General features: G+C 53.8%; 10 protein-coding genes across 10 annotated transcripts; 3 read left to right on the top strand and 7 right to left on the bottom strand.

Moving 5' to 3' along the window:
• Positions 1-420: 420 nt before the first annotated feature.
• Positions 421-2,414, bottom strand: AYO21_03870 (hypothetical protein; the record flags this gene model as incomplete). The annotated part of the gene is made up of 2 exons (XM_022653843.1): positions 421-2,029; positions 2,149-2,414. The coding sequence occupies 2 exons, from the start codon at positions 2,412-2,414 to the stop codon at positions 421-423; spliced, it is 1,875 nt and encodes a 624-aa protein (XP_022513819.1).
• Positions 2,415-3,238: 824 nt separating this feature from the next.
• On the top strand, positions 3,239-4,243 carry AYO21_03869 (hypothetical protein; the record flags this gene model as incomplete). Its single annotated transcript, XM_022653842.1, has 1 exon — positions 3,239-4,243. One exon carries the CDS (start codon positions 3,239-3,241, stop codon positions 4,241-4,243), a length of 1,005 nt encoding a protein of 334 aa, XP_022513818.1.
• Positions 4,244-4,589: 346 nt separating this feature from the next.
• Positions 4,590-5,967, bottom strand: AYO21_03868 (hypothetical protein; the record flags this gene model as incomplete). The annotated part of the gene is made up of 5 exons (XM_022653841.1): positions 4,590-4,622; positions 4,709-4,795; positions 4,876-4,955; positions 5,023-5,514; positions 5,595-5,967. 5 exons carry the CDS (start codon positions 5,965-5,967, stop codon positions 4,590-4,592), a joined length of 1,065 nt encoding a protein of 354 aa, XP_022513817.1.
• Positions 5,968-6,592: 625 nt separating this feature from the next.
• AYO21_03867 (hypothetical protein) lies at positions 6,593-7,466 on the bottom strand (the record flags this gene model as incomplete). The annotated part of the gene is made up of 3 exons (XM_022653840.1): positions 6,593-7,212; positions 7,263-7,336; positions 7,390-7,466. 3 exons carry the CDS (start codon positions 7,464-7,466, stop codon positions 6,593-6,595), a joined length of 771 nt encoding a protein of 256 aa, XP_022513816.1.
• Positions 7,467-8,123: 657 nt separating this feature from the next.
• AYO21_03866 (hypothetical protein) lies at positions 8,124-9,794 on the bottom strand (the record flags this gene model as incomplete). The annotated part of the gene is made up of 4 exons (XM_022653839.1): positions 8,124-8,879; positions 8,929-9,127; positions 9,185-9,527; positions 9,578-9,794. 4 exons carry the CDS (start codon positions 9,792-9,794, stop codon positions 8,124-8,126), a joined length of 1,515 nt encoding a protein of 504 aa, XP_022513815.1.
• Positions 9,795-11,383: 1,589 nt separating this feature from the next.
• Positions 11,384-12,668, top strand: AYO21_03865 (hypothetical protein; the record flags this gene model as incomplete). The annotated part of the gene is made up of 6 exons (XM_022653838.1): positions 11,384-11,667; positions 11,723-11,888; positions 11,991-12,081; positions 12,133-12,185; positions 12,242-12,361; positions 12,417-12,668. The coding sequence occupies 6 exons, from the start codon at positions 11,384-11,386 to the stop codon at positions 12,666-12,668; spliced, it is 966 nt and encodes a 321-aa protein (XP_022513814.1).
• Positions 12,669-13,807: 1,139 nt separating this feature from the next.
• AYO21_03864 (hypothetical protein) lies at positions 13,808-14,848 on the top strand (the record flags this gene model as incomplete). Its single annotated transcript, XM_022653837.1, has 1 exon — positions 13,808-14,848. One exon carries the CDS (start codon positions 13,808-13,810, stop codon positions 14,846-14,848), a length of 1,041 nt encoding a protein of 346 aa, XP_022513813.1.
• Positions 14,849-15,303: 455 nt separating this feature from the next.
• On the bottom strand, positions 15,304-16,254 carry AYO21_03863 (hypothetical protein; the record flags this gene model as incomplete). The annotated part of the gene is made up of 1 exon (XM_022653836.1): positions 15,304-16,254. The coding sequence occupies one exon, from the start codon at positions 16,252-16,254 to the stop codon at positions 15,304-15,306; it is 951 nt and encodes a 316-aa protein (XP_022513812.1).
• An 853-nt stretch (positions 16,255-17,107) lies between these two features.
• Positions 17,108-18,969, bottom strand: AYO21_03862 (hypothetical protein; the record flags this gene model as incomplete). Its single annotated transcript, XM_022653835.1, has 4 exons — positions 17,108-17,119; positions 17,176-17,393; positions 17,446-18,860; positions 18,932-18,969. 4 exons carry the CDS (start codon positions 18,967-18,969, stop codon positions 17,108-17,110), a joined length of 1,683 nt encoding a protein of 560 aa, XP_022513811.1.
• Positions 18,970-19,751: 782 nt separating this feature from the next.
• Positions 19,752-22,336, bottom strand: AYO21_03861 (hypothetical protein; the record flags this gene model as incomplete). Its single annotated transcript, XM_022653834.1, has 3 exons — positions 19,752-21,516; positions 21,578-22,152; positions 22,211-22,336. The coding sequence occupies 3 exons, from the start codon at positions 22,334-22,336 to the stop codon at positions 19,752-19,754; spliced, it is 2,466 nt and encodes an 821-aa protein (XP_022513810.1).
• Between the last annotated feature and the right edge of the window lie 2,208 nt (positions 22,337-24,544).

The following is a 24,544-nucleotide window of genomic DNA, read 5'->3' as shown; positions in this document are numbered from 1 at the left end:
AGGGAGGATCCCTAGAGATATACTCGATATTTGCATCCCCAAAAAGTCTCCTCTCGTCTCGTCTCTCTCGAAATCTTCCCCCTTTTCAAGCCTCAGCCTCGTCTGTACTCGTCGTATGTTCATCCTCGTCCTCGCTCAAGCCTCGTATCAGCCGATAAAACTTTGTCCGTCCGTATCATGCACCAACTATAACTATAAGTATAACTATAACTATAAATTCACACAGGATCGTTCGTTTCCGGATATCCGTCATGCATGATAGACACCCTTTTCCCTTCTTTCTTCCAGGGGGTTTCCTGTTTCTCCAGTATTGCGTATTGCCGTTGCTGGTGGGCAGCGATGAAGGTTTCTTCTTTTCTGTTCTTCTTCCTCCCCCCCTCCGACCTCATCTTAGACCAACTCAAGAAATCTGCGCTCCTTTTAGTGTCCGTTGGCAACGCCATTCTTGTCCCCCTCCTCGCGGTAAAACGGTTTGGGAACGTTGTCGTAGTACGGCACGACGATCCAGTTCTTGTCGTCGGTCTTGCCGACCATGCCCTTTGTGACTTCGGTGATGGGGTCGCGCGAGACGATGCAGTTGAGGAGGCCGGCACGGGATTGCTTCTCGCCACTGGCGCCAGTGGTGACAGGGGCTGCGAGGGTCTTGATGGCGTCGCGGATCTCGTCGAGAGAGGCCTGCGCAATGGCGCCGCGGCAGTTGAAGCCCTGGGCGACGAGATCGTAGCGGCAGCTCGGGGAGAGACTGGAGACGGCGCGCGTGGGGTCCGCGTCCGAGTACAGCAGGTCCTGGCCCGCGACGGACATGCCCCAGAAGAAGTTGTTGAAGACGACGGTGAGGACGTTGAGGTCGTGGCGTGCGTACGTGTCGAGCTCCTGGATGTGGAACCCGGCGCTGCCGTCGCCGTGCACGTTGACCACCAGCCGGTCCGGGCACGCCAGCGCCGCCCCGAGAGAGTACCCCCACCCGTTGCCCAGGAAGCCCAGGTACCCCGTCGCCACGATGCCCGTGGCCGGTCGCGCCCGCTCCAGGTGGTCCATGGCCCATACGCCCGCCTCGCCGCCGTCCATGATGACGATCGCGTCCGGCGGCAGCGACTCCATGATGGTCTGCATGGCAAAGTAGGGGTGCAGCCGGCCGTCCGGCCGCACGACCGCGTCGCCGGCGTACCGCGTCATGGTCTTGACGGCGTGGATCGCTTCTATCCAGGACTCGTGCTTCTGCTCCAGCGGGTTTTGTTGGAGCTTGTCCAGCACCGCGCTGATGAACTTGGGTGCGTCGGCCACGATCCCCAGGTCCACGGCGTGCGACTTGCCAATCTCCCCACCGTCCAGGTCGACCTGCACCAATTTACAGTCCGAGTTGGGGACGATGGCGCCCGACCGCCCGCCGAGCAGGAACCCCGTGCGTGCGCCTAGTAGCAGTACAAAGTCTGCCTGCTGCTGCTTGGCAAAGCGCACACCGGCTAGCACGCTGGCACTGCCGCCGCGGAGCCGGTGGTCGAAGGGGATGGACGGGGTGTACTTTTGCGAGTAGAAGACGGGTGTGTTGGTGGCTTCGGCCAGCTGGAGCAGCGGGCTGGTCTTGGGAGAGTCGCGGTTCGTGGTGCGCGCGGCGCCCGTGCCCACGACGATGGCGGGCCGGCTCGCGGCCTTCCAGAGGGCGATGAGTTCGTCGACAGCGGCCGGGTCTGGGGCCGGCGACACCGCCGTCGGGCGCGTAACGGAGCCATAGGACAGCGCGTTCATCCTCGGCGGGTGGAAGAGGATGTCGATGGGGAAGTCGATAACCACAGGACCCGGGATCCCCGACGTGGCCGTCTTGTACGCGTAGCTGACGATGCGCGGGATCTCTTCCACCGTGGTGACCCGGTGCGCGAACTTGGTCAGTGGCTTGGCCAGGACCACCTGGTCGTGGAATCCCTGGAGGGAGTTCGTCTCAGCCTCGCGCAGCGGTGGCGACGACGTGACCATGAAGATTGGCGAGCGGTCAGCAAACGCTGTGGCGAGACCCGGGAGAGCATTGGAGAAACTGCAGAGAAGGAGCGAAAATGGTCAGCACATGTGGTTTCTTTCTCCCGTGAAGGATCTATATCCCAGACATCTTCTTCATCCCATATACATGGTCCGATGTTTGGCAGAAAAACATACCCGCTGTTGGCCGTCACAAAGCAACATCCCACTTTGCCCGAGAGTTTAGCATATCCCTCTGCGGCCTGGACGGCCGTGGTCTCATGTCGACTGTCAATGAGTCTGATGCCGGCCAATTGACAGCCGATCAAGAAGGCGTCAAGATGGCCTCCGTGCAGACCGAACGAGACCTCGACGCCCAGTTGAGCGAGGCTCTGAGCGACCAGGTCACCGCCGAGGAACTCTCTCTTCTCAGGAATCTTCCATTTCAGTTCCTGGTCGGCCATGGCTTTGGCAAGAGGTTGTGTGTATTTATTTGTAGGAGGGGTTTGGAAGTGAACTGATATAGAAAGGGAGGAAGCAGTTCACAACTGGAGATTTGATGAATAGATGTACACAGACGAGCACGGCTCCCTCTGATATTGATATACTTGATACCTCTTGAAAAGCGGGAACTTCCTTCGAGACCTACCTACCTCCTCCCGTTTTCTTATGTATGAAAAGAACGGGTCTTTCGAGCCTCGGTGCTTTGCTTTGTTACTCACAGCGCCCTCTCTTGGATCTCATTCGATGCGCAGAAAAGGCGTGCACCGCACTCGAGTCAAGTCCCTTGACCAGACGAGTGTCAGGTTCCCTGTCCTCGATCCCCCTCGCTCCGCATATTCTTCTGCGGGGGTGAGTGGATGCGACGTGATGACCCTGACTCGTCCAAAACTGACTGTATGGCCATGTGTTTTTGTTCATGATATGCCCTGGCAGGCTATCCGAAGTCTGGTCCTCGGGACAATGTGGGAAATGCGGGGCAAAATCTGCTGATTTGTTCCAGGTATACAGAAGGACAGTCACCAAAGTCCCACTAATGAGATGATCCGTAGTGGTCAGAGAGGGGGTTTCAACGGTGGCATTCGGTGGGTTAGCGGTTTTCATACGTCGGCTGAGGGATGCCAGAGAGGGGGTAGACATGTTGTCAAGGTGACAAGATTGACAGACCAACAAAAGAGAACGGATCAAGAGAAAGTGAGGGAGGAATTGTGAGAGAGTGTGAAACTGCGGCCCAGGAAAACAACGTGATCAACTCTCAAACACCAAAGCCCTTTTGGGCCTCCACTCCATGGCACCACCACCACGTATCATCCTCTTCACCTATGACATCTCAGTCTTTGGGAGGAAAGTGGATTGGTACATGACATTATGCCGCCTGGATTACTTCCAGTGCATCGTGCTCAACCGGCTCCCGCGTCCCGTGCTGGAAAAGCTGGGGATCCAGTACCGCCGCATCCCCATCCTCGCCATCAACCGCGACATCTACTGCGACACGCGCGTCATCCTCGACAAGCTCGAGGCGTTGTTCCCGGCGTCGCGCATCGGGGGCAAGACGCCCTTTGAGAGGGGGCTGGACCACCTGTTTGAGACGTGGGCCATCGATGCAGGTCCCTTTGGCCGCACGGCCGGGTTGATCCCGCCGACGTCGGACGTGATGTTGGACGAGGAGTGGCTCAAGGACCGCGCCGCCATGTCCGGGCGCAAGTTTGACAGGGAGACGATGAGGCAGGGTCGCCCCGAGGCCCTGGCCCACGCGCGCATGTACTTCACCCTGATGGAGACGGAGCTGCTGGCCGACGGGCGCGCGTTCCTCCTCGACACGCCCGAGCCCACCCTCGCCGACATCCACGCCATCTGGACCTTCGACTGGACCCTTCAGGAGAAGATGCGCATGTACGAGTGCCTGGAGAAGGACGTCATCAACCCGACCCTGTTCCCCAAGACGTTTGCCTACGTCGACCGCTTCCGCAAGGTCATCGCCGACAAGTCCCGCCCCAGCGTGCCCGCAGCCGTGTCCAGCGACGAGGCCATCGACCTCATCCTGACCTCGGACTTCTTCGAGCCCGAAGGCACCGTCGACCCGCTCGACCCGCTGAAATTAAAAAAGGGGCAGTTGGTCGAGGTCTTCCCCGTCGACTCGGGCTTCACGCACCACGACAAGGGCGAGTTGGTCTCGATCGGTGTCAATGAGGTCGTGATTGCGAGTACCCCCAAGGTAGGCGAGGGGCGACTGAGATTGCATTTTCCCAGAGTCAACTTTCGAATCCTGCCCCTGGCGGAATCGAAGATATAGTCGGTCAGTCATTAAGGGGTGGAGAAACCCCTACTTTCACATGGACTTTCTGAGCTTTTGCTCGCTGAAGAATGGGAAAGAAGGGCGTGGCTCCTATCAATTGATATGTCATATTGTATCAACCACTCTCCAAATATATCTAGATATACACGGCACGACACAGTCTCGAGCTCTTGTGATACATATCCACAGTACGGTATAAAGCATGCAGATGACACGCATATCATGCCCATTAGAATTCGACCATTTCCCTACCAGGTGGTGTTGTTACAATCAACCTTTCACCTCGCATTCATACACACATAACCGTAACATACAACCCGTTCACCGGGTTAAAAGCAGTGCTTTACCACGCGGTGTAACCCCCGTCAATAACAAGCTATAAAGGAAGGCAGTCAGTCAGTCAGTCGGCCGGCAAAGAAACAGAATCTTCTCATTGCCGCGGATCATCTTTGTCAAACTCACATTCGAGCCGGTCATAAAGGAACTGGCATCGCTCAGACAGAACAAGGCAGCGCCTCGATATTCCGCGGGAGTGGATATCCGTCCCAACTTGGAATCATCAAAAATGGTTAGTAAAATTGAGTCGGGAGGGAGGAGTAGAACAGAGAAAAGCGGCCGTCCTTCCTTACCATGTTCTCCTTCTCCCACAGCTGCTTCAACTTGGGATCATCTTCAAAGTTCTTCTCAACCATCGGGGTCATGATATTTCCTGCGAAACGTCCAAGGGGATTAGATTGTGGAAAGAAGGGACTAAAATGAATTACTAGACCACGTACCAGGACACAAGGCATTGACCCGGATGGGCTTGCCGTTCACAATCTTCCCCCATTCCATGGCCAGAGACCGCGCCAGCTGGCAGACCGAGCCTTTGGAGGAGTTGTAGACGGCCGAGGTGAAGCCCTTGTTGGCGACCATGCCGCTCATGGACGCGACGAGCAGGATGGAGCCGCTGCAGTCGTGCCTGATCATCTGCCGCGCGCAGCTGACGGCCGAGCAGAAGACGCCCTTGTAGTTGATGTTCATCATCTCCTCGATCATCTCGGGCGTGCAGTCGAGCGCCGGCGTCACGTTCTGCACGCCCGCGGCCGCGATCAGGCCGTCGAGTCGCTTGTGGTGCGTCGCGATCTCCTCGATGACCCGGTCGAGATTGCCCGCCTCGCGCACGTCCACTTTGTCGTACCTCAGCGATCCCCCGTACTTGGGGCCCAGACGTTCTTGGACCGTGAAAAACTCCTTGTCCGGCTCGGGCAGTCGGTCCAGGCAATATACTAGTTCACACCCAGTCAGCCAGTTAGCCAGACAATGTCAACAACAGCGAATCTCTATAATGTGGAGTATGTATACTGACCTTGTCCTCCTGCTTCGATCAGAGCTTCCGACAAGACCAACCCCAGTCCCCGCGCCCCGCCCGTGACCACAAACACTTTGCCTTCGAGGTCAAACTCTCGAAAGCGAAAAGGCGTTCGGTCGGGATCCGGTAGTTTCTCTTTGATCGACGGAGTCTGGGCGGCGCCCGTCTTTTTCGCGGCCTGTTTAGGTGGTACAGAAGCAGAGTTGGTATTTGCATAGGCAGAGCGACTTTGCGAAAACATGCACTTTTGCTGACAAGCAGGTGGCGCCAGGCCCCGTCGAGACTTGCTATAGTATCTTGATATCGAGCCTGCGCCGGATGTGAAGTTGCGGAATGCCACTGGATGGGCTCGAGAAGATATCAACGACATGGTGGGGAAAGCAATGGCACACAAAAATCGTTTCACGTCGAGACGAAGATTTGGACAAGGAGGCTGAAATGTCGAGTTGTTGTGGTGTGTGTTACTCTTAACCGCCTTGACGACGATCGCCGAGTTGGCACGCCGAATAAGTCAACAAAGATCTATCATCTTACAGGTTTTTGTAGACCAAAGTGACGTTAGGCGGCGGCGCGAGGCGGGGTTCATACGCAACATTACCCACAGAGCTTGTGGCCATGGGACAAAAGCTCTTCCTCTGTATGGGTCGCAAATAGTTGCTCGAATTGAATACATCATACGGTTAAACACGATCCGTGGCCATTGAGAAAAGAAAAAGAGCACTTCTTCTGACGTGGATATTATACCCTTGATATCATTCCCCAGTTTTAACACTGGACCGCCTAGATCTATCGCGCGGGTGCAGGTGCCGGGGTTCCCTCGGAAGCGTCTATCGGGCGGTTTTGTCCATCGCTTTAAGGCAGTTGAGTGGTCGGAAGGGTACTTTTGGGTCAAGGATGAGTTCATAGCTACTGGAGGAGGCATTGACGTAGACGTGCTGATAAGCTGCCGGGGTGCCGGGTAGTTTTCGGTGTGCCTTGCATATGGCCCGTGATCCTTACGCAGACGCGTGGTCCTGGGTAAGGACCTTGGTCACTCGGATACAATACCCTGCGCCGAGGGCTGTGAGGATATGCCACCATCCGTGCAGTTCCAGGACAAAAGCGAGAGGAATCCCCAGCTGTTTTCTGGTTTCTCGCAGGGCGCCGCAATACGCTCCGTCAATGGCCCACACGACGAATCCCATCAGAAAGCACAGACCTCCTACGCGGAATTGCTTGGTCCAGTATTGCTTCTTCTCACCCTTGAATCGGGTGCGGATCAGATACAGGACTCTTGGCCAGATGGCGGTGACCAGGGCGATAAAGGTCGTGTTGTGCAACCATAGCTGATGGAGCGCGTAATGGTAGGCACTGATGACACCGAGAACAGCCGTCAAGATGAAAGCGAATGTCAACTTTGCCGGTTTCGACCATCCCAGGGTGTACAGCTCATATACGAGGGCTGCACATACCCAGAACATGGACAGGTCGTCGCAGACCTGAGTCTCATACTTCAAAGTCAGGTGGAAGACTAGAGAGAAGACGCCGACGAAAAAGAGGGCCAGGTTGGAGGGCTGAGTGAGCAAGCTCTCTCCGGGCAACAGCGTCCGAAACGCCCAGTATACTGTGAAGACGACTGATTAGCTGAAGCCACAGCACAGGGACCTCTCAAAACAGGGTGCGCACCGTATGCAAGGTTCGTGAAGCTATTGACGAATTCTGCGACGTATAGAGTAAGAGCGTAATCTTCTTCACAAAAGCTGATGAGAGAAGTCGGTCAGTCGATTGTCAATTCTCTTCCCTAGAGACTCACTTGGCCACAGAAGTTGGAGGACCCCAATAACCCAGGTGCGCCTTGTGATCCCCTGCAAAGTTGCGTTCTATGCCCATGATGCGGTGCGATGCGTTGTAATGCGATGGGACGGATGGCTCGTTTCAGCAAATGTCAAAGTACAGGGTGTTTCTTGTTACAGCACTGAGAAAAAGAGAGAGGGAGAGCAAGCGAGAGAGGCAAAGGTGAGGATCTCTAAAAGGAAGAAAACAGTGTGCCAGGCAGCACAATATCTTTATCCACCAACGCCACGTATACACAAAATGTCGACCATTATAACATCTGATGTCCAAGGATGAAATTCATTTTCGTTATAAAGGGAAGCCTGAGAGCTTTACAGGCACGAGAGGATTCGCTTAGTCGGGCTCCGCGGCACCATGAATAATAACAGAGAAGCTGATTAGCTGGCACTGGATGCAGGGTGCAGGTGCACAAAACTATGTTCATCGTACTTCGTATCTCGTGACCGAAACGCTCTTCACTATTTATCCTGCAAGAGTAGTCTCAACATGGTTCTATTCTCCTTGTCACGCTCACATCATGAACCTTTCTAGACCCATAGAATCGTCTTCTTGTCGATGATACGTGGAATATCACCGAGGCAAGCTATATGTATCGCCCTGATCAGGCTTCACCGCTCCCAAAAGACAAGACAAGTCGTTCGCAAAGAAGCTCGCCAGCATGCTGCCACTATCTAGGCCCCAATAGCAAGCAAGCTACTTGAGCATAACCCTCAAACCCTTCGAATCCACTGCAGGAAATGGAGAAAAATAATCGTGCTCAATCTCAATGTCCTTCCTCGTCGTCTCAAAAAGCTCGGCATCGAACTCATGAAAGAAACTCGCAATGGTCAGATAAAGGTTCATGATGGCAAGCTCCTTGCCAATGCAACTCCTGCCCCCTCGCCCAAAGGGGACAAAGTACTTCTCCAGTCTCTTCAGCTCTTCGCCATCCACCAGCCACCGTTCGGGTTTGAAGGACAATGGTTCGGGATACACTTGCTCAAACGTGTGATTGCTTCGAATTGCCATGCTGATGACTGTCCCGGGAGGCAACACGTACGATCCGTAGGTATATGCCTGGCGGTGATTGACCCTTGCAAGTCGGCCGGACACACTGCATGCAATTCGCAGCCCTTCATTAATCACAGCGGTGAGGTAAGGTAGGCGTTGCAGCGTGCTGTAACCCGTCAAAGTGTCTCGCTTGTCCTTGGATGCCTCTACTGCGCTGGCTAACTCCTCCTTGAGTCGCCGAAGCTTGTCCGGGTTGGCGAGGATATGGAATGTAATGGTCTCCAGAGCATTTCCTGTAGTCTCACTACCGGCCCCAACCAATGTCCGGGCCTCTTGAGTGATCCTATCCACAGTCTTGTCGCTCTCTGGAATGGCATCCGAGTTGATAATGCCGTCCAGAACCGACTTGTCACTTCGCTTTTCTGCATGGACGGCGTCCGCGGCCTGTCGTGCCAGATCCTACATATGGTCAGCCACAGCTGAGAACCAGACTCGGACAAGATCATACTGTCTGGAAGTCGAAGGCCATCACCCCACCTTCCGTTGAGGTAGCTGCGACAAGCCATCTCGGCATCCGCATGAATATGGGAATGATGACGGGAATATGGCGGTGCCACGCGGCAATGTGGGAGATGACACGCGCCTGGCGGTTGTAGTCATCGGCAAAGTCAATGGAATCAAGCAGATTGAAGGCCTTTGGCATACAACTGCGTGTCTGTCAGGTTTGTGTCTCTTGAGCAACCGCCAACCTCTGAAGGACTCACTAATTGGTGACGGAGTCGGCAGCGAGACAACGAAAAGCATTGGAAAGATTGACGGGCTTTCCCTCATCGCGCATATTCCTCAGTCGCTGGCAAAGCTTCGAGACCTTTTCTCGCGACGACGATTCCAAGTTGGAGATGGCTGAACTTGCAAAGAATCGGCTCATTGCCTTTCGCCTGGCACGATGGAGGTCGACATTGGAGGTACCAAAGCCGGCATCTTTGGACCCAATAAAAGCATAGTACCAGGGGTCTTTATCTAGACGGCTGGTCACGTTGTAGAACTCGTCGAAAAAGTCGGGGTCATGGATATGGACTTCGTTGGGTCCTATCCGTACAATGGGTCCTGGAAACTGGTTGGCGACCGCCACGCGGAACTTTTGTCACATTGCATACCATATTGTTTATGAAGGTCTTCGATCTTGAATACAAATTTTCCTCCCTGGATGCAGTCATAATAGAAGTCATAAAGCCGGGAGATCGCTGCAGCCTTCGGCCCGGGAATCTTTGAGAGGGGATGAAAGAACAAGCGATAGATAACCAGAGTTGCAAGGCCGCCCAAGCCAGCCAATGCCAGTAGAATGGCAGGGGCCGCATCCGACATGACAGCCATGGTTGGGCCGTGGACAATTCGTCACTAGTAGGCACTTTCTGGTGACATATCAAGTACAAAGGACGACAGATTAACCTTGTGGAAAGGAGTGAGATTGCTTTACACGGGGATGCAGCCTGTGTAGACCGAGTTGTTCACAGCTTGGGCGATAGCGTGCGCTTCTAGAGACCTTTTGGATCTCCATTTTCGAGACAGGCGGAGGATGCGAGCTGCCTATCTTGGGTTTCAAGCCGAGAGGAAGAGTCGCTCTGCAGATTCTCGCCGAATGACAGGGGTTCTTGCGTGGTCAAGGAGGAACACTGGAGGGCTGCAGTAGTCGTGACTGGCTGCGTGCAATTGATTAGCTGCATCTACCAAAGAGAGCCTACCAAAGAAGGGAACATGGACTGCGACAGCTCTGCCCGCTGTCGGTAGAAGATGGCCAGAGCAGTCGTGAACTCGCTGGCTATTTCGATGTACTTTTTCACAGGATCAGAAAACCTGCTGGGGGGGCCACTCGGAGACCTCTCCTAAATAGTCTGCATATGTACCTGGTAGGGATATGGATTCGCCGGTGGTGGAGGTCTTCTCGGAGGTGCAAGCCCCGATCCCAATGTGTTCGTGGATGAGATGATTGTTGGTTTGGTGGTGGAGGTTTGCAACGTGTTGGACTGCAACCATCAACCACAGTTTGTGACGCCACGCTTTGGCGCCTGCGCCCTCCAACCACTACCGAGTCCTCAAACTGCGCCCAGCACCACCACCATCTTGACCACCTGGCCCCGCTATCCACAGCTTGGAAATCAAAGGCACCAGGAATGGAGGACACTCTTTGCGATGCTGCATATTCCACAAAACGGCGGGTCTCTTCAGGGGCACCCACCTCCGTGCGCCGTCATCCTCGCTGAGCTCGCCCAGCCCAGTCCCCCGCTTTGCCTTTGTGGTCCTCGGAAGGTACATCAAAACTCCCAGTCTGGAGAGTGAACTGTTGTCCAACCATAGCTGGAAGGCTGTCTTTTCCGAAGAGGCAACTTCCGCAAATGTGCAACGGCGTGCCATGTGCCATGTACCATGTGCCCACCGGGAGTTACTGCAGCTAGGGGCACTCCCTCGAATGCCTCGCACACTGCTTCCATCGAACGAGCCAAATCGACTCGATACAAGCCAAGGTGACAGATAAGCTATTGTGCCATGCGAGATCCCACCAAGTAAGTGGAGGGTTGATGCCTGTTGTGAATTCACACCCACGCCCGCAACTTGGGGGAGCAACCATCCATGGCTGCTAGGTGCTTACGAGCAAGCATGTCAAGGTGCTTTTTGTCACCCTCAAAAGTGTGAACAAGTCTTCTATTCGTCCGCAAATGCTGCTTATCCGTCAGCCATTTGTTCTGGTGGAGCTAGAAGACTCTACAGGGTGTGTGGAAAGCACTCAGGATCTGACACCCCGGAGGCTCCGCATTCATGTGCAGGCTGAGATACCTGGCCTGAGTGATCATTACTTCTGTTGTACTTTCCCTCCCACCAGACCTGCTGATTGCTGTATACATGGCACTGGCAACATGAATCAAACTCTGGAGCCCCCGCCGACGGCCCATTGAGATATTGTTTCTATGGCAGGTGACGGTGATAACGATTCTGCTTATGCCGAGAGCATAGGTGCCTACTCGGAGAATACTTCTGTGTCCTCGAGTGTGTTCGACTTCCAATACGAAAATGGGCGCCGGTACCATTCTTACAAGGCCGGGCAATACTTCGCTCCCAATGACGAACAGGAGCAGGAAAGACTCGACCTCCTTCATCACGTTCAATCCATGGTCCTCGGTGGAGAGCTGTTCAGAGCACCGATTGAGACTCCGCAGCGTATTCTCGACATAGGCACCGGTACTGGAATCTGGTCTGCTTAATCTGTCTTCCCTGAATCCGTCATTCCACCGCTGAAACTCACCCAGGGCGATTCAAATGGCCGACAACTTTCCCATGGCAGAGGTTGTCGCGACTGATTTATCGCCGATTCAGCCAACTTGGGTCCCACCGAATTTGGAATTTCTCATAGATGACTGCGAGGCAGACTGGACATTTCATCGCAGTTTTGATTTCATTCGTCTTGGGCATATGGTATGCCAGTCTTCTACCACTGATTGGCTCCTTCACCAAATCGGATGATAGAGAAAGCATTCGCTCATAGATTTTTTGATACTGACTGGCACGACACAACAGGGCGGGAGTATAGCGGACTGGGAAAAGCTGTTCCAACAGTGCATGGACAACCTCAGACCAGGTGGATGGGTGGAGGTGATCGACTTTGAAGGTGAGGAAGATAAGGCCGTTTCGAGAGGAACATTTTTGACCTGTGGTGCAGCATGGGGTAGCACAGACGACAACAGCCTCCCTGACAATTCACCCTGGCATACGGTGCGAGCACAAACAATGCGTATGGAGCGCACCAACCAAGTCTGACTGTCTGTTAGTGGCAAACCGAACTCAGCAACGCAGCAGAGAGATTCGGCCGGGTCATGAACATCAGCCCACACATCAAGGGTCTTGTCGACCAAGCAGGGTTTGAAAATGTGGTCCATGAAGTCCACAAGGTGGGACGGACATGGCCAGCTGTCTGTGCAAAGAGTTTCTAATGTAGTGGCTCAGGTCCCGCTGTCTCCATGGCCCAAAGAGCCTCGTCGAAGGAATCTGGCTTTGAACATGAACATGATAATGACTGAAGCAATGCAGGCATACAGCTTGGCCCTATTCACCCGGATACTGGGCTGGGCTCCGGCAGAGGTGGAGGTGCTCCTGGCTGGGGCGAGGAGAGATCTGAACAACCTGAACTACCATTTATATACTCGATTGCATATCGTTTACGGGAGGAAGCCGCTTATACCGAGGACGCCTTCTTGAGGGCGATGAAAAAGGTTGGGATGGGCAGGGATGGAAAGAATGTTTGCGGATGAGCTTCGAGCTTCAGTATGTGGTCGGATTGGCATGTGGAGGGACTGTTGCTTCTAAGGACTAACTACCAAAAGTATGTATACGGCAAATGCTTGGCACCGTGGTACTCGGAAGTTCTATAGCTAAACTCCGCGGGTGCGGGCCCGTCTATTTGCACTGCCAAGTTTTCGGATTGATAATATCGACCCGGCAATAAGGCGGATGCTGGTGTCTTGGCCCGTTACGTTGGCTGAAGAGGTGTTGTGTTTTTGTGTTTGTGTGGGTGTTTTGTTGTCTGGTGGTTCGTGGATCGTGGGATATTGGATCCGGGACTTGGGGGCTAGGGGTCTTTGGGTAGCATGGGACATACACACTGTAGGTAGGGGAGTAAGTGTCCTGTCCGTCCGCATATTCGCCGCGCTGTGCCGTGTGGAGACGTTTCACTTGATCACACATATGTATATGGGTGGTATGTAGGTGGTATATCCCATAATATCCACGTGGTATGTAACACATATATTCCTGGAAATAATGCCGTCGGGGTTAATTACCAATCGAAAAGAAGAAGAAAGGTCAAGCAAAGCACGAGACATGGCCTGCGAGGCATGACATGGCATGGATGCATGGCAAAGCAAGCAACAGCAAAAGCCCACAGTGGCAAGGTATAGATGAATACAGTAGATACTGTGGGTAGGCAGTAAGTGTAGGATAGGGTTTCGATATGAAATCTATCAAACCTGTTATGTAGTTACATATTTTTTAAGGTTCAAAATCATACGTTCAACCCATCAACCATAACTATAAGAACCTCGCAAGCACCTCTGCATCTCCATTTCTCCTTGTCATTCTCATCCTCATCTACTAGGGCTCTTTTCACTCTCTGTTCCCACGAATACAAAAACCATAATCGGGAAAGGAAAAAGTCTGTTCTCGTTTCCTGCTCGTACGTACGCTTGACTTTGGGAGTGGAACGCTCGGCTGCGATTGTATTATCGGGGTTATTTCCTTGGTGTGATTATTCTACAAGGGGTGAAACGGAGTGGCAAGGGGAAAAAGAAGGGAAGAGGTTTTCTTTCAGATAAAGACGACAAAGAGGGACTCGATCTGCCATGGCTACCCAACAACAAGGACAAGGACAAGGACAACTACAGCTCCCGGCACGGACGAAATCGATCCTGGTCCTCGGCGCCGGCGAACTGGGCCTCGCGATCCTCGATGCCATCCTCGCCCACCCGGCCTTCGAGCCCGGCACCAGCAGAGTAACTCTGCTGGTCCGGCCGAATAGCCTGAACAACCCGTCGCCGGCACAACGGTCGCAGCAGGCTCTCCTGCGCAGCCGCGGCGTGGACATCATCGCAGGCGACATCGAGGCGTCGTCACAATCGAAACTCGCGGAGCTCTTTGCACCCTTCACCGCCGTGCTGCACGCCGGCGGGATGACGCTGCCGCCCGGCACCATGACCAAAGTCACCCACGCGGTGCTCGAGGCCCAGGTGCCCTATTACATCCCCTGGCAGCACGGCGTGGACTACGACATCATCGGCCGGGAGGGCGGGCAGGGCATGTTCAGCGAGCAGATTGACGTGCGGGAGCTGCTGAGGGGTCAGCACGATGGCAGGAAGACGGACTGGGTGATCGTCAGTTGCGGCATCTTTATGAGCTTTCTGTTTGAGGACTCTTGGGGCGTGGTCAGAAGGATACCGTCGACCGGCAAAGAAACGACGCGGGACAAGATCCAAATCACGGCCCTCAACTCCTGGGACGATGTCATCACCGCCACCACGGCCGAGGACATTGGCAAATGCACGGCCGCGCTGCTCTTCACGCCAGACGCACCCACGAACACGCCCGTCTACATTGCGGGAGACACGCTGACGTACGGCGCGTTCGCGGACACGGTCGAGCAAGTCGTGGCGCCCTTGGGCATGGAGGTCGTCAGACAGGTATGGCCGCTGAGCTACCTCAGGAAAGAGAGCGAGTCGGACCCCGAGGACAAGCTCAAGAGGTACCGCGTCGTCTTCTCCGAGGGCAAGGGCCTCAGCTGGCCCAAGGAGCGGACGTGGAGTGCAAAGCAGGGGATCCCGATGGTCACGGTGGCCGAGTACGCAAAGAGGCTCTTCTCTGCGGAGGGCGGTCCGTCGCAGACATGACTGTGATATCTGGCGTTCGACACCGTCTGAGTGGGTGACGGCGTAGGCGATGAGATCGGCGTAAACGGCGATGGTGATGTCGGTGTTATGGACGATAGACCAAGTTCGCGCCTAGGTAGCAGCAATGAGAGATCTCATACTCCAGACGGTGCATAAGGCGTCGCACAACGCTGCACATCATCCTCTTCGAAATCAGTAGTCTGATGGACACGGCGCGTGCGGAGCAGACAATACTCGTCGATGTTACAGGCTTACACGAGTACAACGGTAGAAGGAGAGAAGAACGCGTCTGATGTGAAAAGCTCAATTTGATTGTGTCATGTGACACTCTGTTTCACGTGCTGTCTGAAAAGACAGATTCGGCTCTGTTCGCGCCGGAAGAAAATCCACCCATGTCCACCACTACCACTACCACCACCACCACCACCACCACCAACCATCCTGCCGGTGCGCACTTAGTCGCGCAGGTTCTCGACGGCGCCGCGTCGACGAACCACCCGATCGACAAACGCCTCCTCCGAGCGGTTGACGACGACCGTCGACCCGGAGAACTGCCGAGGGCGAGTTCTCGGGCGACAGATCGTGTCGTAGCTCGGAGCCGGCGTCACGATCGGGTTCCGGCCAATCTTGCTGTCGTCGAACGAGCTCATCTGGGCTCGGATCCAGTCGTTGTGGTCTTGTCGGAACCAGCGGGCCCGCTGCTCCAGGCGGTCTGCTCGCTGGCGCTCCAGGCGACGGGTCCTTAGCCAGTACCCAACAAAGGCGGCGATGGCAATCGCGAACAACCCCAAAATGGGCGCGATGATTGCGGCAAGTTTCTGGCCGTGGCTGAGCGTCTTGTGCTCGCCAGGCTCGGCGCCGGTACTGTTGGATGTAGCTGTGGTGAGAGGAGTCGTGGTCGCAGAAGTCGTCGCTCCAGGAAGATCACTTGTGGTTTTGTTTGCCGTGGTATAGCTATTATTTCCGGTAGGAGTCGCAGGCAGAGGCAAAACCGTGATCGTGGTGATAAGAACAGTTGGAGTGATCGAAGACGACGAGGTCGAAACTGGACCGGCAGTGGCAGTGCTGCTCTCTAAGGCCGTCGTGGTACTGATGCTGGTAGCTGTGACAGTGGTGGTCTCGACTGGGGGCGCGGGCACCGGAGCCATAGCAGAACTTGAGAAGATAAAAGTCGACAGAGTGAAAGGTAAACCGGCTGGCGCAAGACTCGGTGGAGGTGCTGCAGTGACTGGAGTCGGAGTCTTGGTGGGTAGATTGGCCAGGAACCCATCGCTGCTGGTCTGGATCGACCCGTTCAGCGAGGTGAGGAAACCAACACCATGAAATGGTGGAGGATCCGCGGTCTGGAAGCCAACGCCACACAAGACAGCGACGAAAAGTGCCGTGATCAAGGTTGCGGTTCTCATGATTGCTTGTCAAAAAGTGGTGGATGAGTTTTTCCTTGAGATGAAGATCCTGTCACGAACTTGTCAACGCCTATATACACACTCTTATGAAGGTGATGGAGACTCACTGTTCGACTCTGTGGTCTTCTTTGTCTTCTGATCTGTCGGGGACACCACACACAAACTCTTCCGTATCTTGGTGACTTGCTCGCAGTTCAAGGCAAGTAGAGGTTGGGAGATTGGTAAGATTTGTGATTGAGGTTGTCTGTGCTTGAGCTGCGACAAAGGTCAGTGACTTGATATCACCCAGTTGCAACAACACGTGAATGAGATGGTTCAGTGACACCGTTTCAGATAGCAAGATCTGAAATGTCACTGAACAGGAGAAAACACTGCCATGGGCAGAGTCAGACACGTACTGGATGGACTGTTGTCTTGTCAGAGCAGTTCAAAACTGTCGCTGTCTTCCAGGTGATGATGATATTCTTTGAATAAAGGTTCTTCGTGAGAGAGAGGTGAGCTGGGAGATGGCGAAGAAGGTTGAGAGTGAGGGAGAAAAGAATTCAAAGAAATATCAAAATCCAACTCAGAGCAAAGGGCGCCGGCAGAAAAAGTCGTGCTAACGAGGGCGACGGTAGTGAAGACGATCATGGTCTCGGCGCTCAGTGCAGCGCCGAGACCATGATGTCGTCGGCGACCGGGGTGGACGGCGCGGAGCGCTTTATATATACATTTTGATTTTGCAAAAAAAAAAGGACAGTGAAAAGAAGATTTTCTATCCAGGAAATCAAAGAGCAGATATTTAAGTCACGCTAAACCTTGGACGCCAAGCGGCAGTCGCCAGTGAGGCCCATGGCTGTCGTCTTCACGCAATTTAGAATACATACTAACAAGCTGTCAGTCTCAAAGGAAAGTCGGCCGAAGGGTTTGTCTAAAACTCACAGGGATGAACAAGTATGGGACTTGTCTCTCATACTCCTCCCAAGCCTTGCCGTACTTCTTCCGGCATTTCTGGATATCGCGTGTGGCTCGATGAATGATCATTGCTGTGAAGAAGAGAGGATAGAACCACGGGAAGGGGGATCTGAAACCCGTCACAGCTCCCCAAGACAGAGCAAAGAAGAGATCACAGGTGTAATGGATCTTCCTCGCATAGCCATCTGCAGAAAAAGCTGTTAGTTGAGGTATCAAGATGGGCTCGAGACAACTTACACCAGCCATCCGCAAGAATCGTTCCCCCATTTTCCGATACGATGACCTTTGGGTTTTCGACCGTCTGCCAGGGTAGCTGTGGGAATGCTTTTCGTGTAACAGCACCACCAGATTCCTTTGTTCGGAAGCGGTTCTTTTGGCTGTTTGTGGTGTCCCAAACCCAGTAAACAAACAGGTATGCCACGAACAATACGCCAAGGGCATATTTGTTCCACACATACGTGCTTGGGGCGTGGTTGGCCAGGTAGATGGTGCAATGGCAGTAGGTCAGGGGCACGCCAGCCATGTTCCAGAAGATCAGCATGAAGCCCCATTTCTCAAAGTACATATCCCAGGTCGGCACGATGAGTTCTTCGCCTTTGCTGCACGCATTTGCGTAGAGAAAGTGTGCCATGAGCAAGAGTCCGACTTCGCCAGACACGTACCCGTAGAGTTCGTATTGCCGTGCTGCCGTCCCTAACGTTATCAGGAACAGGATATACCATGGCATGCGAACCTCGAAGAACATCTTGAAGTCCAGAATTCCAAACATGCGGGGGTTCAGCTCGGCGCCCATGAAGAAGTCGTACATCAGATACCCCGTCATACGGTGCTGCTTGCCCCGATAAATGGCTGAGGCATATGCAATGATTGCCACAGCGAAGCCGGAAATAATCGCCACAGACATGAGCGGGCCAAACTCGTCAATAATGGTGTAGAGCTTGAAGAGGCCAGAGAAATGGAGGCAAAGGGCCACGATGATGGTTGCCCACCAAGACCACGTTCCACTGCAGTAATAGTCCAATCTGAGTCCGTTTTCATGAGGCAGCGGTTTGCCCTTTGTCCAGATCCCCGGCATCAAGCAGTAACATGCGCTTTCAAAGATGCAGAAGGCCCAGTAAATGACCCAGGCTTTTGTCGAGGGCCATGCACCGTAGTACGCCATGCGAAAGAGGCCGTAGAGGAAATCTTGTAGAGACTCGCCCTCTTTCGGAGTCGGGAACTTGCCATCGTAGTATGTTGCACCGATCCACATGTAGTACATCAGCAGCGGAAAGCCGACCATCATCGCAGTCACTCCCCACGGTCCTCCGAATTCAAAATGTCCCGATGAGTCGACCTTGGGATCCATTCCAGGTCGCCATCCGTCAACCAATTTCTGCTCCGAGTTGACCTTCTCTTTGCTTTTCGTCTTGGTCACGTGTCCATTTTCTCTAGGTTTGATATGTCCATCGGCGTATCCATTTGTTTTTTTGGGCTCAGCTCGATCGACGCGTCGTCGCGACGGAATAGTGTCCGTGTCGTTATCGTCCGAATCTTCAACAATTTGGCCTTGCACGCCATGTTCCTCGACAGTAACAGGAGCAAGAGATTTACGCGGTCGAGGCTTGCCATAAGTGCCCGGTGTTTCGACATAGTCCGGCCGTACTGTTTTCCTGCCCAGCATTTAGCAAAGGGGGTTTCCCGCGCCGCAGGGGGGGTTTTAGGTGCGGATAAATGGCCTTACTTGGGGGTTTTCCCCGCCTGCGTGCGGGTGACTGTCATGCTGAAAAGAGTGTGCGCATTAGAATAGACCACAAGAAATAGCTACTATACGCGACAACTAATGAAGGGGTTGTAGCGATGATGGTGGCGAGTGATGAGTGGTGGGTGGTACGAGGCGGAATAATGGGAAGGGGATTGTGGCCCATTGGGATTTTGTGTCTCCATCTTTGTCTCCGCACACATCAACATCCTTCCCATTCTGTCCGTCCAACCACGTGCGGAAGCCACTCTGGTCTAGAGGACGCGTTACTGGCACCGTTAATTATGCATGTTATTGAATTTCTCTCCTTCGTATTCGTCAGTCTGACGACGCAAAAAGGACGAGGGCTATGCACGAGTGTGACCCCGACGCGGATTTACGAGTCTCCGAGGCTGGTATGCCGTCTGAGCAGCGGCTTCGACGGTTAATTGATTTTGCAGCTATATACCGTGCTTAATTGTGTTTGCAAGCTCCTCATAGCCATACATATATATATATATATAATATATACATATGTGCAATGAAGAGCATCGCTCAAAAAAAGTGATCACCAATGGTGAAAGATCGAAAATTCAAAATCAGCCGCTACCTGCTTCCTATGTATGCTATGGGAGGACGTATTTGTGTGGTATGTGGTATGTGGTAGGTAGATAGATAGATAGATGTCAAGATCGGGTCGTTCGTTACCTATTGTCCTTTTCTTTCCCTCTGCTCACGTCGCAGGGCCAAATCTCAACAAAATGTGTGTTTGGCCCACGCCCAAAATTCAAAAAAGCAATCCGTTATAAACGCAACGCACGCTTTACAAGAACAACCCGCTGATCGCAACGGCGGCGCAGATGACCACGCTCAGCATAGTGCCGGGCAGCTGGCTCTGGGCAGCAGTGGCACCGCCCGTGAAGGGGGTGATGCTGATAGGTGCCACGGGAGTGGAGGACGCAGACGAGGGAGATGGTGCGAGCCATCCGCTGTTGCTGCCTGCAGAGGTGGTTGCTGCTGCGACGGGGGTACTGGCTCCGTTACCAGCAGGCTGTGAGTAGGTCCAGGTCGAGGAAGCAGCGGCGACTGGAGTCTCAGTGCCGGATGGGTGCACGGGCGCTGCTGCTACGTCTGTGGGCCGGACAGGCACAACAGTCTGGGTCATAACGGCAGTAGCGGTGGCCTCGGGAACAGTCAAAGTCACCGTAACCACGGTGGGAGCGCACACAGAGCAGACCGTCACTGTGGTGTGGAATCCCCGGGGGCATCCATCGGCGTTAGTAGGCCACACGAATGGTGCAGTGGTCGTGGCTGCTGCAACAGGGACTGTGGTGGTGTAGTGGTACGGATGCGTCGTGTAGCCGTTGGGGCCGATGTCGGTGTATACCGTGGTCCATACGGTAACTATGTACTGACCAGTTGCGCTCGTTGTGGCAGACCAGTCTGCCCAGCTCACCGGCGCGCTTGTCGTTGTGGTCTTCGTCGAGGTGGGATCAACCGGGCTGCTGCCAGCGGAAGTCCAGTCTCCCCATTGCCAGCCGGTCGTGGATGCGGTAGAAGCGCTAGTAGTTGTTGCAGGGCTGACATAGACCGACGAAGTGGACGAGCCGTGGCCCAGCGAGTGGCTATATGAGCTGGTGGTCACAGCCGGCGGCATGGTGCTGCTTGAAGTTGTTTCACCAATGGGGCCGAGAGTGTGACTGTACGTGGTTGTGGTCGAGCTGCTTGTCGTCGTGGTTTCACCAATGGGGCCAAGCGTACTGCTGGCGGTGGTCGTAGTCGAGCTGCTTGTGGTTGTAGATCCACCAATAGGTCCAAGCGTGTTGCTGTAGGTGGTTGTGGTCGAGGTGGACGTGGAAGAAGACTCAGAGCTGGTCGTCGTAGATCCACCAATCGGTCCGAGACTATGGCTGTAAGTGGTCGTGGTTGTGCTTTCAGAAGTGGTGGTTGGAACAGAGGACGACGACGTAGTGCTCGACGTTGTTACGGCCGGAATCTCGGTGGTGGTTGTCGTGGTCGAAGACGAAGTCGAGGTCGAGGTGGGGGCAACCACTTCGCTAGTAGTGGTTGTCGTGGTCGTGGTCGTGGTAGTGGGAATTGGCGAAGTCGTTGTGGTTGTCGTGGTGGTAGTGGTGGTTGTAGTAGTGGTTGTTGTCGTGGTGGTCGTGGTGGTGGTGCTTGTGGTTGTGGTAGTGGTCGTTGTCGATGTGCTCGTCGTCGTTGGCGGTGCGCAAGAGAGCTTGCCAAAGATATCCTTGATGTTGGCAGCATAGCTCTTCCCGTTCTGCTGGTTGTTGTCCGAGTAGGTCGCCTCCCAAAGCATCACACCTCCGAATAGAGACTGATACGTACTTGAGCACGCATACTGCTCGATCAAAGCCTGGGCTTGGTCCAGGCTCAGGTAGTGGTTGGGATTAGCGGCGATGTTTGACGCGGGCAGACCCAAGAACATCTTGATGTTCTGGTTCTTGGAGTTCTGCTTCAGCCATTGGGCCCAGCCAAAAGTGATGTCGGCGGCAGTGTTGAGGGAGCCTGAGCTGAACAACGATGCTGCCGAGCAGGAATCGGTGTTGTAGTATTGGACAAATCTAGCAAGTGTTAGCAGTGAATTCTCAACAAGGGGGATGAGAATCAGGGTGTGGTCCGTACACATAATCGATGATGGAGTTTTTGATGGCGTCGTCGAGATGAGCGTCCGGCACAACACACTGTGGTGCCGACGAGATGATGTAGCTCTTGGAAGTGTCTTCCTGGAACCGGACTCGCAGTTGATTGACCAGGTCGGCGTATCCGAAGTTGCTTCCTGACTCGATATCCAAGTCGAAACCATCGACGACGGTATTCAGGCCAAACGGTCGGGGATAATCCACCAGGGTAGGATCCTGGACTGGACCGAATGCACCCCAAAGAAAGTCGGCAAAGTCCTTTGCAGAGTCTGAGGTGGCGATGAAGTTTCCAGACTCTGCACCGCCAATCGAGGCAAGAATCTTTTTGCCCATGCCCTGGCAGATGGCGACATCAGTCGCGATTTGACCACACGTCGTGAAGACATTGGTCTGGACACCCTCTGGCGACTTCCAGGTGACACCGCCACAAGCATTCCCGTAGTTCGTTCCTGGGCCACCTGTTTGATCCGGGAAGACATTGACGAAACCGATGGGGATGATGTCCATGGTAGTATCCGCGCAGAATTCGGCCAAACGTTTCTGGTTTGGTCCTTGTCCCTATAACACGATCAGCCCGGAGTCCCACGCGTTACCCCCATATGCCTTTTCGCCTCACCCAGTAGACTGCCAAGCTTGGTTGAGACGGAGCCCTCTTTGCGACAGCGGAGCGTGCTCCGAACATTGGTGTTGCGATTGTAGATGAAATGAACGCCGCCGTGGCCAGCAAGCTGGCGGCGAACATGTTGGAATGCATGATGTAGCGTTATCCTCGTAGGACGAAACAAAAAAAAAGAACGAATTGGAAGAAGCAAAAGGCCAAAAAATCACGCAGCGAAGGAGTGTGTGGGCTGAAAAGGCCCGTTAAGGAAGGACTGGACGCAAGCAATAGCCTGCAAACGCAAAGGTAAACACTGTAATGAATGGAAGCGTACAAGAGAGAGGGAGAGAGAGAGAGAGAAAAGGAAAATCAATAAATCATAAAGTCAAAACGCGACCCATATGTATTGCATGAGATCTTAGGCGAAAGCGTCTGTACCATTCCCCTCTGCGACGAGGCGCCCTAGGAGCGGATGATCGAAGGGCTCTCCACCCATCAATCTGGAACACCCTTACCGTTGGATCTAGGCCCGAAATTGGGGACAATGAGAGTACCATACAAGGAGATTCTGTCCCTTTTGGGATCTAACACCATCGAAGCGCTTCTGAGGTGACATTCTTCAAGGATGAAATCGAGTCCGACAGACAACCCTGTGCGAGACCGAGGGGAAATCAGGAGGATTCTGATGCCTGCGGGTGGCTTGAGGAGGAAGGGGGCGCGAGTTTGAAGATAATACCACCTGGAGCCGCCTCACGATCGGATGGCGTAAGCGGCGAAAGCCTCTCAGATGGATGATGGGCGTTGTGTGAGCGCAACCTTTTTGCCGGAGGTCACCAAGTTGTTTGTGGCATCGACATCAAATCTCCTGGCCAGGCGTGCCAGGCTCTTCATGTTCAAGTGGGTCTGCCCATAGCTATAAGGCTGATAGATCATTGGCCCCAATCGATAGCTCTACGTGCCAAGGTTCAAGCCAGGGGCGTTAGCGTTTCCTATCTCGGACTAGCGCGTCTCGTTCAGGGGCAGCTGGCTAAATGGCACAGCGACTATTACTTGGATCCATTTCCCCTGCAACAGATCCAAACACCGGCTCCTACTCTCACGGGTACGAATACGATCGGGTCTGGAGATCTGTGGCTGCACTTGACCATATTCACCTGGCCACACTTTGCGCCATAACAACAATATTAATGGACAAAGGTCAGCATCTGTCCCTCGTCCCGCGCCCGAAGCCCTTTTATAAGGAAAACGGCAAGGCCGAGAACCCTGACCACCCCGCAAACGACAGGAGGAACAGTAATACATGAAATCATGTGTCAAGCAGAGGCTTTGTCAGAATGATCTAAAAATGGTGTCTACCTATAAGAACGAACCTGGCGCCGGAATGAAATTGCCCTGTCGAGCCGAAATGTTTTCTGAGGCATCCCAGGTTCACATATTATTGCTTTGGGGGCCAAGTGAAGCGAAATCATCAATAATTGTCGCATATGAGCACGACCTCGTGAACCTCTATGGGAGTCCTTCGCATCTGGTCGCTCAGGTCAAGTCAGCTGCTGACGGTTCAGAGAGGAAAGGAATCATATTGCAAGGCGCGCCCCGCGGGCCAGAGTGCTCCCTGCAATTCTGACTTATAGATAATAAGACAATGATCCCCCTATCTCGTGAGACCTGTCGTCCATGGCAATCCGGTGAACGTCAAGGAAAGATTGCGCTATCCTCGTCACCCGGTCAAGAATGCGACCGCAATGCCACAAATGCCATCGAGTCCTCCCTACCTCGTCGAGTTGACGTGTAGTCGCAGATCGCAGGTGGAGAAGTTAATCGTGACGATCGAATGACGAACAGTATCAGATCCTTTAATCATCACAACGTGGCCGCCGATCTTACCAAACACCTGTTACTAATCGGGTTCGAAAACAAAGAATAACAGAGGCAACGGCCGTTGCCCATCCAACCCTCCTTCTGCCCTCTTCCTCCACAAAACTGATGTCGTCTTATAGATGGGATCATCCTGATCAGAGAGGTTCGTCGCTCTTGCGAAGGTGTTCTGTGCAGTCCCTAATTAATACTGCCGTCCCCCTAGTGGCGCTTGTTGGACTTTGTTTCGCTGAGACATTGGAGACAAGCTACACTGATAAAGTGTTTAATCTGCGTCTCATGTCAAATCTAAGGTGGTGACACTTCTTTGGTGATGCGATCGGTGCACAACGCACATCATGTTCTCGTAGTCGGAATGGTGATGGTCGAACCATGTCCTTACGCTCAATTGATCCCAAATATGACCTCGAGTAGGGTATGACAGGAGGTAATGAACGCAGTACCAAGAGCAGGCCGTGTGCTGAGCGAGAACTGCCT

Source organism: Fonsecaea monophora (genome assembly GCF_001642475.1).
Source record: "Fonsecaea monophora strain CBS 269.37 chromosome Unknown Scaff20, whole genome shotgun sequence".
Classification (NCBI taxonomy): Eukaryota; Fungi; Ascomycota; class Eurotiomycetes; order Chaetothyriales; family Herpotrichiellaceae; genus Fonsecaea; species Fonsecaea monophora.
Note: the sequence above shows the minus strand (reverse complement) of the source record. Positions and strands in the feature narration are given on the sequence as shown.